At 36.6% G+C, this 12,012-nt stretch overlaps 1 protein-coding gene across 3 annotated transcripts in view; it reads right to left on the minus strand.

Moving 5' to 3' along the window:
* Positions 1-283: 283 nt before the first annotated feature.
* Positions 284-12,012, minus strand: part of MMUT (methylmalonyl-CoA mutase) — a 41,406-nt gene continuing 29,677 nt past the window's right edge. For all 3 annotated transcript variants that reach the window (XM_069563144.1, XM_069563146.1, XM_069563145.1), the window contains exons 10-13: positions 10,504-10,635; positions 9,006-9,153; positions 6,282-6,449; positions 284-758 (exon numbers count right to left, since the gene is read on the minus strand). In XM_069563144.1, the coding sequence (XP_069419245.1) occupies positions 630-758; positions 6,282-6,449; positions 9,006-9,153; positions 10,504-10,635 (577 nt within the window). In that variant the 3' untranslated portion in view covers positions 284-629. The remainder of the gene's footprint in view (positions 759-6,281; positions 6,450-9,005; positions 9,154-10,503; positions 10,636-12,012) is intronic.

Raw genomic sequence — 12,012 nt, forward strand, 5'->3', positions numbered from 1 at the left:
GTTGAAGTTGAAACTCCAATACTTTGGCCACTTGCTGCGAAGAGCTGACTCATTGGAAAAGACCCTGATGCTGGGAAAGATTGAAGGTGGGAGGAGAAAGGGACGACAGAGGATAAGACGGTTGGATGGCATCATCGACTCAATGGACATGAGTTTGGGTGGACTCCAGGAGTTGGTGATGGACAGGGAGGCCTGGCGTGCTGCGTGCGGTTCACGGGGTCGCAGAGTCAGACACGACTGAGCAACTAAACTGTACTAAACAGAAAGAACAGGCTTAGTCAGATTGCTTTAGGTATTGTTTAATTCTTAAAATAGAAAGTAAACAGATTTATAAGAAATATTTCAAAGAAATATCACAATTGCTAAAAATAATACCTTTCTCTCCAGTTTCTGACAAAGTACTCAGCATGTATTATAGAGATTTTTTAAGGATAATTTTAATTTTTAAAATTAAAATTAAAGTGAAACTATACACACACACATAGCATGACAGCATTCTCATAAGTCAGGAATTTTAACGTAAAGCTTTCAGGAAAGCACATATTAGGTGTTGAATAATTTGAAGACATGGCCTCTTTGATCATTACTGAAAGAATAGATTAGAAAAAAGCTAACCCCAAAACAGGATGTTATATAGACTGTTGCTTCTTTTCCAAACACTTTTCAATATCATCAAGCACTTGAACGGCAGCCTTTGGAATTCGAGTCCCAGGACCAAACACATTGGAAACACCAACTTCAAACAGAAATTCATAATCCTGTTGAAAGAATTTATTTTATTAATAGAAGAGACAATATTTATATTTCAAGAAAGTGAAACAAAAGGACAATGAATGCTGTCTTTTCTTCTTTATCCTCAGTGCCGCAAACTTTCTCATCTGATACACTACTGGCATTTGAGGCTGAAAAAATCCTCCATGACTGGGCCTGCCCTAACTCTAACCTTTACACTCCAAGATATTAAAAGAATAAAAGACATTCTGCCAATTTTCCAAATACCTCAGTGTATTGTTTGTGGTGGGAAGCTGTATGGTCCAGCAGCTGAGAATTTCTGGACCCTACATCATATTACCTTACCTAAATTTTTACTATTTGCCATTATTTGTGTTAAATTTAGTATCACATTATAGGTTCAGATTTACAAGGCTATTTATTTCCTCCAGGTGCTTTGCCTGCAGCTAGTGAATGGCAGTACTTTGAATTTGGCTTCATGCTGGAATTAGATTTTCTATAAATGAAAATTGTTGTTGTTCAGTCACTCAGCTGCGTCCGACTCTTTGTGACCCCATGGGCTGCAGCACGTCAGGCTTCCCTATCCTTCACTATCTCCTAGAGTTTGTTCAAAATCATGTTAACTCATTTGAAAAAAATTCTCTGTTGTTGTTGCTGCTATTTATTAGTTTGTTTTAAACAAAGTTTGAGTGAAAAGATTCCCAGGGCACAAATACTGTTCCAGGCTTTAGACTGTTTTAATATCAGAGTATTTGGAGCTATAATATCAAGTTTAGGAGATGCTTTAAAGCCCTAATCCTCATTCCCTCAGTCAGTCAGTTCAGTTCAGTCGCTCGGTCGTGTCCAGCTCTTTGAGATCCCATGAATCGCAGCATGCCAGGCCTCCCTGTCTATCACCAGCTCCCGGAGTCTACTCAAACTCATGTCCATTGAGGCGGTGATGCCATCCAGCCACCTCATGCTCTGTCGTCCCCTTCTCCTTCTGCCCCCAGTCCCTCCCAGCATCAGGGTCTTTTCCATTCACTAGAGTGATCATATTTCCAGAACATCCTGGCTTGTGCTCTCTATTGCAATACCTTTTTTCCCATGAGGTTATTTTTTTTAGCTTTAATTGACATTAGTTTCAGGTGTACAACCTAATGATTCAATATGTGTATACACTGTAAGATGATCACTATGGTAGATCTAGTTAACATCTATTACCATAAATTAGTAAAAAAATTTTGTGTGCGCACATATGAGTTTAGAACTTTTAAGATATCCTGAAAACTGTGCAACACTGTGAGCTCTTGGTACCTCTCTTAGTTTCTTAGTACTATGTCCTTGAGGGTTTCCCTGGTGGCTCAGTGGTAAAGAATCCCTCTGCCAATGCAGGAGACGTGGGTTCAGTCCCTGGGTTGGGAAGATCTCCTGGAAAAGGAAATGGCAACCCACTCCAGTATTCCTGCCTGAGAAATCTCATGGACGGAGGAGCCTGGAAGTCTACAGTCAAGGGGTTGCAAAAGAATCAGACATTACCTAGCAACCAAACAACAACAATGTCCTTAGTCCTTGGTCTCTAAGTTACTACTTAGTTACTTAGTTACATACTACTCTTAGTAACTTTCAAATATGCAGTACAGTACTATTACCCATGGTCACCACACTGCACATATATTCCCAGAACTTATTTATTTTATAACTGAAAGTCTGTACCTTTTGGCTCCCTTTGCTCGTTTCACCTACCCTCTACCCGCTGCTTCTAGCAACCACCAATCTGTTCTTTCACATATAACTAAGATCATGCCCTATTTGTATTTCTCTGACTTATTTCACTTAGTATAAAGCCCTCAAGGTCCACCCATGTTGTCATAAATGGCAAGAATTTTTTTATGGCTGAATAATATTCCTCTGTGTATGTGTGTGTGCCACATTTTCTTTATTCATTCACCCACTGACAGACATTTAGGTTATTTCCATGTCTTGGCTACTGTAAATAATGCTGCTATGAACATGGCAGGGGGTGAACATATATCAAGCTAGTGTTTTTGTTTTCTTCAGATAAATATCCAGCATTAGGATTGCTGGATCATATGTAGCTTTATTTTTAACTTTTTGAAAAATCTCTGTACTGTTCACCATAGTGGCTGTACCAATTTACATTCCCACCAACAGTGCATGAAAGCTCCCTTTTCTACATATCCTTGACAACACCTGTTATTTCTTGTCTTTTTGATGACAGCTATTCTAACAGATATGAGGTGATATCTCATTGTGGTTTTGATTTGCACATCCTTGTTAATGGGTAATGTTGAGCATCTTTTCATGTACCTGTTGATCATTTGTCATCTTTGAAAAAATGTCTATTCAGATCCTCTGCCCAGTTCTTAATTGAATTGTTTGTTTTTGCAACACCCTTTTTAGTAGTATCCATTTTTCATTCTCAAAATTGATCATGAGATGATAAATCACATGGTCATGCTAATTATCCCCCAACTACTTCTTTTCTGTCTCTATTATTTCCTTGTAATATTCTTATAATACCATAATTCTGCAGTGGCACTTTACATGTCTTATTGCTATAAGCTCCACAATGGCAATGGTTAAATCATTTTGATTAACAGCCATACATTAGTGCTCTCTAATTTAAAAGCTAAGAGACTTTCAGCTGAATAATAACAACATTTTATATATTTACTGAAAACAAGTAATGAGAAAAATGCATGGGTGTTAACTGATATCATTATATTTAAAAAAGATGCCAATATTAACACACAAATGTGTCATTATAAAAAATGATCCTTCATCTTTAAACTCAAGAGGAAAAAGCACGGCAAACACCTACAGATGTTCTGCTGCTGCTGCTGCTGCTAAGTCACTTCAGTCGTGTCCAACTCTGTGTGACCCCATAGACGGCAGCCCACTAGGCTCCTCTGTCCATGGGATTCTCCAGTCAAGAATACTGGAGTGGGTTGCCATTTCCTTCTCTAATGCATGAAAGTGAAAAGTGAAAGGGAAGTCGCTCAGTCATGCCCGACTCTTAGCGACCCCATGGACTGCAGCCTACCAGGCTCTTCTGTCCATGGGATTTTCCAGGCAAGAGTACTGGAGTGGGGTACCATTGCCTTCTCCACAGATGTTCTAGGTAATTTAAATATCTAGAGACTTCTATGATATATACAGCTTGAAAATGTCAGCCCCTTGTATTACAGGCCTGCATTTCTTCTCAATTTTTTTTTTTTAACACCAAAAACATTTTGTATTGGGGTATAACCAATTAAGAATGTTGTGGTAGTTTCAGATGAAGAGCAAAGGGATTCAGCCATGCATACACATATATCCATTCTCTCCCAAAACCCCTACCATCCAGGCTGGCATCAATTTGTATTTCAATGCCACTACCTTGTACTGCCTAATTATTTTGAGTCTTACATTTTAATATCATGCCTAAGAGCTTAGGTATTAATATTATGGGCTCTAAAACTGCAATACAGATAGAAGTGTTCCATAGTCAGACAGTAATAAAGAATTAAAGCCCTTTATATTTCAAATAATAAACTATACTTATCAAAATAAGAGGCAAAGGTGCTAATAAAAATAGTTTTGTGTTGACTAATAAGTAAAAATTAAATAGTCACTCAGTCATATCTGACTCTGTGACCCCATGGACTGTGCCCACCAGGCTCGTCTGTCCATGGAATTCTCCAGCCAAGAATACTAGAGTGGGTAGGCATTCTCTTCTCCAGAAATACTAGAGTGGATAGGCATTCTCTTTTCCAGGGGATCTTCCCCATCCAGGGACTAAACCTGGGTCTCCTGCACTGCAGGCAGATTCTTTACCATCTGAGCCACCAGGGAACAAAACCACTTTTGTGTTGACTATACCACATTAAGCACTGCATTGTTAGAAAGAAGTAATACACAACTTGGTTGCCAGTCCATTATAACCAACCTCACAAGCTCATACATATGTATCTTCTCATTTCATAAGTTGTGTACACATTCATCATTTTATATTCTGAGTTGTAGCAGAAGGAGAAAAACTGAACACATGGGCACAAGGTCACATTTCACTGACAGATTCCTGCTATGTAGTGGTGGGGGTCTTTGTACTACGTACAGTCATTTACTTAGAAGCAATCTCATATACAGTTCTTGTAACTCAATATTTTTTACATTCTCAGTAAAAACACAATTTGATATTATTAAAAACTGGATTGGAAATAGACCCAGGTTATACCTTAACTATTTTAACTGATTGGTAAGGTCATATATTGGGTCAGGAACATCCCCTGGAAAAGGGATAGGCTACCCACTCCAGTATTCACAGGCTTCCCTGGTGACTCAGATGGTGAAGAAATCTACCTGCAATGAGGGAGACCTGGGTTTGATCCCTGGGTTGGGAAGATCCCGGGAAGGAGGGCATGACAGCTCACTCCAATATTCTTGCCTGGAGAATCCCCATGGACAGAGGAGTCTGGTGGGCTACAGTCCATAGGGTCACAAAGAGTTGGACATGACTAAGCAACTAAGCACACACAGCACAAGGTCACATACGGGCAGCATCCCTGTCTCCTTAATAAATTAATTAACATTACTGTTATCTAGCATCCATTTATCTTTTCCTAAGAGGATCCACATTCTTGTTCTAGAATCCACATATTCTCCATTCAGCCATGATTTTCAGGACAGGCTGATTCCATTTATGTTTGAATTAGGTGTTTTGGGCTCTCAGAAAACTATATCCCAGTTGAATTAGCTTCATGAAAATGGGGGTTTTATAGGACCATGTAACTGATATAGTGCTAAGTTAGGGCAGCATTCAGGGATAGGGATATGGAGGAAATGAACAAGGTAGCAACTCTGAAACAACAGAAGCAAGTGCTGAGAGGACTGAGCAACTAAAGGACTGACTCCACTGCCAGGATGAGGGGTGTTCACTCTTTCCCTGGGGAGGGCTGATATCCTCACTGTGTGTTCACCATTCTTCTCTATTCCAGTTGTTAGATTTTATTACTTTCAGCCTGTTCCTTTTCCATCAGTGCTTACTGAATATGACGAAGACAGATCTCTACCTAGGTGACTAATTTGTAGGGAGGCAACTCTCTCATAGAAGCGTTATATAGTATTAAATTATGCATACTGAGGGCTTCCCAGGTGATGCTAGTGGTGAAGAACACGCCTGCCAATGCAGGTAGACCTAAGACACAGGTTCAATCCCTAGGTCGGGAAGATTCCCTGAAGGAGGTAATGGCAACCACTCCAGTGTTCTTGCCTAGAGAATCCCATAGACAGAGGACAGACTACAGTCCACGGGGTAGCAAAGAGTTGGACACAACTGAAGCAACTTAGCATGCATACTGAATTACAATACAGTCTAAACAGAAAACAACATTGACCACTTTTGTAGAATTTACTTAGTAGAAGCACTAAGAAATAATTTGATTCTAATTTGGCTCTAACTCTGCAACACATTTTTAGAGAAAATATACAGTAAATTAAATAATTACATACAAACTACTGTTACTCAGCAGTCCCAGTACAGTACTAGAAAATGTAGATGAAAATACCTGCGGCGGTATCACTCCCCCACACATGACAAGAATATCTGGCCGTCCAAGGGCGTTGAGTTCCTTGATGAGCTCAGGAACGAGGGTCTTGTGCCCAGCAGCCAGGGTGCTCACACCCACAGTGTGCACATCTGCATCCACAGCCTGCTGGGCCACCTCCCGGGGAGTCTGAACAGTTATAAATTAAAGACGCAAATCATTATTAATCCCAAAAAGTGTTTCTAAAGTGTTACAACTACTTCAGTGGACATTCTAAAATTGTCCTCATTAAAAATCTTGATGTGAATGTAACTTCATATTTCACCATTCTCAAATACCACCTCATCCAACTGTTGTAATAAACACCAGTGCTATGTCTGCTTCTAGCTCTAGCATTTATCAATTAAGCTATATCAAGATGAAGTTCCCTGCAAAATCTTTAAGATAAAGGGGAGATATAGGCAAAATATATTATCTCTTCATTATAATTTTTAAAAAAATACATCTGTTGTTTTCATTACCAACATTAACTGAGAGGTAACATGTGATAGGATCTAAAGAATTAAAGACTGAATTTAAAATGCAACATTAAAAAAGTGAATTTTAGGATTAAAAATTGAATGAAAAGACAGAAGATGGTGTGGACTACGAAGCACCAGGACCTTGTTCTCCCATGGAAATATGAAATTAACAGTAATATATGGAGCAAAATAGGGCTTCCCTGGTGGCTCAGATAGTAAAATAATCTGCCTGCAATGCAGGAGATGCACATTCAATCCCTGGGTCAGGAAAATCTCTTGGAGAAGGGAATGGCTACTCACTCTAGTATTGTTGCCTGGAGGATTCCATGGACAGAGAAGCCAGGCAAGCTAGTCCATGGGGTCAAAAAGAGCCAGGCAAGCTAGTCCATGGGGTCAAAAAGAGTCAGACACATCTGAGCGACTGACAATCTCACTTTCACTTCATGGAGCAAAACAACAGGAGAACTGTAGAAACTAGTTAAGGGGCTATAGCATCCAGGGAAGTGCATAAACAAGAGAAGGGATGATTCAGGTGAGGCCATGTCTCTCATTTATTATCTGAGTTTACTGCTGCTGCTGCTAAGTTGCTTCAGTCGTGTCCGACTCTGTGCAACCCCATAGGCGGCAGCCCACCAGGCTCCCCCGTCCCCGGGATTCTCCAGGCAAGAACACTGGAGCGGGTTGCCATTTCCTTCTCCAATGCATGAAAGTGAAAAGTGAAAGGGAAGTCGCTCAGTCGTGTCTGACTCTTCGCGACCCCATGGACGGCAGCCTACCAGGCTCCTCCATCCATGGGATTTTCCAGGCAAGAGTGCTGGAGTGGGGTGCCATTGCCTTCTCCAATCTTAGTTTACTACTGGGACATAAAATTATAAAGGATGTTTTCAAACATTCAATTATGAATTAACAAAGATCATATCTCCTGTTATGAGTTCATGACACTGCTTAGATAATATACATGAATTTAAATCATTTCATATTAAAAAAAAGTACCTACATGTCTCTAATGGTACATATAATGTAAATCAAGACAATTGGGAAGGATAAGGCCATCTGAGAAACCACTGCATAATTATAAGCAGAAAAAATACTATAAAATTTGTGAATTTTCTTGGAGTTTGGCAAGATTTTAAGACTCATAATTTTAGTGCAAAAACAAAGGATTCATACTCATTAATGGAACTACATTTAAGAAGATCCCGAGGAAAGTCATATAACATATTGGTAAAACCTTGAGTCTGCAAAAAATATTGACATGAAATTAAAACCTTTTAAAATTGTGCATATTCTTGCTATTGATTTCTTAAAGATAAGGCATTTAATTTAAGCATGATTTGTTATTCATATCATCCATGCTACCAGAATTTATTAGATTAAAACTCCATTTGAATAATTCAGTTCCATGCCTTATGTTTATATAAGTCAAAGTGGAAATTATCAAATGTTGCAATTTTAAAAACATCAAATCGATTATTTTTATTAAATCAGTCATCAGAGTACTACATGATTGTACCTTCAGCCACAGATAACTATTTTTTTTAATGATGCAGAATTATGGTAACAAAGCTGATGCTACTAAAAGACAAATTAAACTTTTAGAGATGGTATTTAATGGGGAAATTAACTTTCAGTTATTTCTAAGATTCCTTTAGGTTCCAATTTGTTTAAATTTTCCCAACAATTTTTTTAAATTCTTTTTATTTTATGAAAAAAACATTTCCCAAAAGCTAACCACTAAATATTTGCATTATATTTGATCACTATTTAAAATAAGCAAACAAACTAAAGCAAAGGGATAGCAAAGTATGAGTAAGAAAGTAGAATGGAAAAGTATTCAACTTAGAGGACTGAAAGCAAACTAAATACATTGTATACAATTTATTTAATCTTAAATATATTTGAGATTCTTAACAAAACTCACCTTAAATGTATGAGACTCTAAACACATTTACATATTTATCTACCAATACAGTTTAAGAACACATACCCAGAAGTCTGGGCTAACTCTTTATCATAAAAATTTTCTCTAGCTTTTCTGAGCAATATCTTAAAATCCCAAATGGGAAAACTCTAATGGGAGACTCTATAAAGGCTGGGCCTCTTGAGTAAGGTGTACTTCTTTCCCAGTAAAAATTCAATGAATACTCCTTAGTCTGCATTTCAGTTGACCTATTTGCAGCATATAACAACAGGCCTTGAAATTCCTCCCAACAGTTTTCAATACCTGAAAAAGAGGACCAATATCCACATCAAAACCAAGATCAGCAAATCCTGTAGCAATAACTTTTGCTCCTCTGTCATGTCCATCTTGTCCCATTTTTGCCACAAGAAGACGAGGTCTGCGACCTTCACGTTCCATGAACTTCTCAACCCTAAGGAACATATTAAAATATATTTTAAGACTTAAGAGTCCTAAAAAAAAAAAGAAAAGACAGTTTAGTGTTAGCAGGTGTGAGTATCACTTCTAGAAAGAAACCTTCAGGACAGGAAGTCAGTAAAGAAATAACATCACAGACCTTCAAGATTATGATGTTGTAAAAGACTTATATTTAAGGGGCTAGCAAATAAAAATGAGAATAAAGGCATTAGATACCAAAAATAAAATAAAATATAACAGTTATATAATAATGGCCCAAAGTTAAGATATAAAACTATAATTTACCTGCAGCAAATCTTTCAAATTTATATAAAAACACCTAATTTGTTTATTCATATTTTATTAATATCTTTGTTTTATATCAAGAACTCAATTAAAGCCTGAATATGTTTACCATCTCCTACCCTAGAAGAAAATTTGAAAGACTGTAAGCCTGTAACACTGAGAACATCACAGTGAAGCAAGATGAGAAAACAACAACTTTACAACTTCTTAAGATAGTCTCCATAGTACAATATGCAGAAATAGTAAAATATTAACTAAAAAGTGCCTTCAGAATTATTTGTACATATACTTGACTCACTAGCTGTTTTGGACTGTCCATATCTCACTTACCATTCACAAGTGTGAACTCCTCCAAGTGGCCTCAATGTGATATCTTATGATAATGTATAATCAAAATAGTTTCTTGCTTAAGTCAATAAATGTATGCTCCAGATGAAAAAGCAGTAAGAAACAAATTTGCTTTTGTTAAAAGAAAAAAAACACATGCCATTTTGATGACTTTCACCTTGGTTGTTTTGATAATTGTGGAAAATTTACTACAGAGGTTGAGAAAACCAATCATCAGGAAGGTACTACTCATACTACAGAAACATGATCAATTTATATTAATTCATATTTCCAACTCATGTTGGACTATGTCACTTACTATCAGTTCAGTAATGACTGCTTTTAACTTATTCATAGATGGCAACAAATATTTACTTTCAAATAGGAAAAGTAAAGATTTTATCATTGTTAGAGTGATTAAACAATGTAAATAAAATTTAAGCTAATATAAAAGTATACCATCTTAAGGAGATTGAAATCTAAGTCCCTGGAGGATGTGAAGCAATATCAACATTAGTTAAACAAACATTTGCTTTAAATGAGAAACTCCTAAAGGGGACCATGGTCAAAGTTCAAAATATTACTATAGTAAAACTACAGATTAAGGAGGAAAGTATAAGTCAAATATCAATATTTTCCAGTTGTATGTGAGAAAATTAAGCCCACAGTAGATACATGAGGATTGTGTTAACAGAAAAGATGATATTCTGGTTTAAGAAATCTCACACATTACCTTTTGATAGCAAATGCTATCTCTTTACTTTCTCCAAATTCCTGGCGGTAGGCTCCACTCACCATACGATCATTAGCTTTATGTTCACCAAATACCTTTTTCATGGCATCTGTGATTTCCCCAACTGTACATCTAAAATATTAAATGGAGGTTCTGATAATATCACTATTTCGGATATAATATTTATCTTAACATTCAATATACTTAGACATATTTTATTACCTCTGTCAAAAATAGGCTGTCAAAAACCTAAATCTGAATGTTCTTTACTGCATTCAAGACTGCATCTTTCCTCAGAATAATTATGAAAAAAAATACTCTGGATGCCTTTATACAATGTGATCTCTTTTCAACATTTGTCAACTGAAAAATGACCTAATGACCTAAAAACTACTAATAGACAAGTATCTAAAGATTACTGAGCAATTCACTGCTTAGCAATGTAAATGGGCAAAGAGCAATATTCCCAGTAAGATTTTTTTGATAAAAAGTAAATCTTTTATTAATAGCATATTACATTTTTGTTTATTAATTCATTCAACATGTACTGAGTACCTAATATGGGGCAAGAACTGGTAAGTGCTAGAGATATAGTGATAAATAAAACCAAACAAAAACAAAAAAATACCCTACTCTTGCAGAGCATATCATCTAGTCAGAGTATACACAGTACACTAACAAACAAATTAATTTCATATGGTAATAAGTACTATGAAGACATTAAAATAGGCAAAATAGAATGAGGTGCTTGGGAAAGCTTTTTTAAAGCAGGTGAAGACATGAAGATACAGCTTTTGAACTAAGATCTAAATGATGAGAAAGAGAAACTCAAGGGAACTTGAGAGAAAAGTGTTTGAAAAAGGAAATGCCAAATGCAATGACTCTGAGAAGTAGGAAAATATATTTTATGTGCTAAAAATAGAAAGAAGGAAATTGGGGACATTAACAAAGGAAGCAAGATAAGACAAGGTCAGAGAAATAGGCAAGAGTTACATTCAGCTGTCTTACAAGCCATAGTAAGATTAGGTTTTAATTTAAAAGAAATGGGAGACCATTGAAGGATTTTAAGCAGATAAGTCATCTTATTTCTTTTAAGAAATTAAAACTGAAAAACAAACAAAAAAGTAACATACTATTCATTCTATCCCTTAAACAGCTGAAACAACTTAAAAGTTCATTATATTAATTATATTAACCAATAAACAATAAAAGCAAAACCAATTTCTTTAGTGACATTATCATATATTGGGAGAAAAGATTTTGCGGGTCACTTGCTTTTCTGCACATTCTGTAAGGTAAAGGACTAACTGCCTTTATTCTAGACTATTTTTTCAAAGATGTCTACATAGTACACAGCTCAGGAAGAAAGAGATACTGTCCACCTTTGACAAAAGGCAGGTTTGCTTACTGTGAGCATAATGTCTTCCTATACTTGAAAGAACATCAAATTTGAACCTGTAAATCAGTGACATTACAAGAGCTTCAAATGTCCTGAGCCACAGGGAAATA

Source organism: Ovis canadensis, chromosome 20, assembly GCF_042477335.2.
Source record: "Ovis canadensis isolate MfBH-ARS-UI-01 breed Bighorn chromosome 20, ARS-UI_OviCan_v2, whole genome shotgun sequence".
In the NCBI taxonomy this organism is placed as follows: Eukaryota; Metazoa; Chordata; class Mammalia; order Artiodactyla; family Bovidae; genus Ovis; species Ovis canadensis.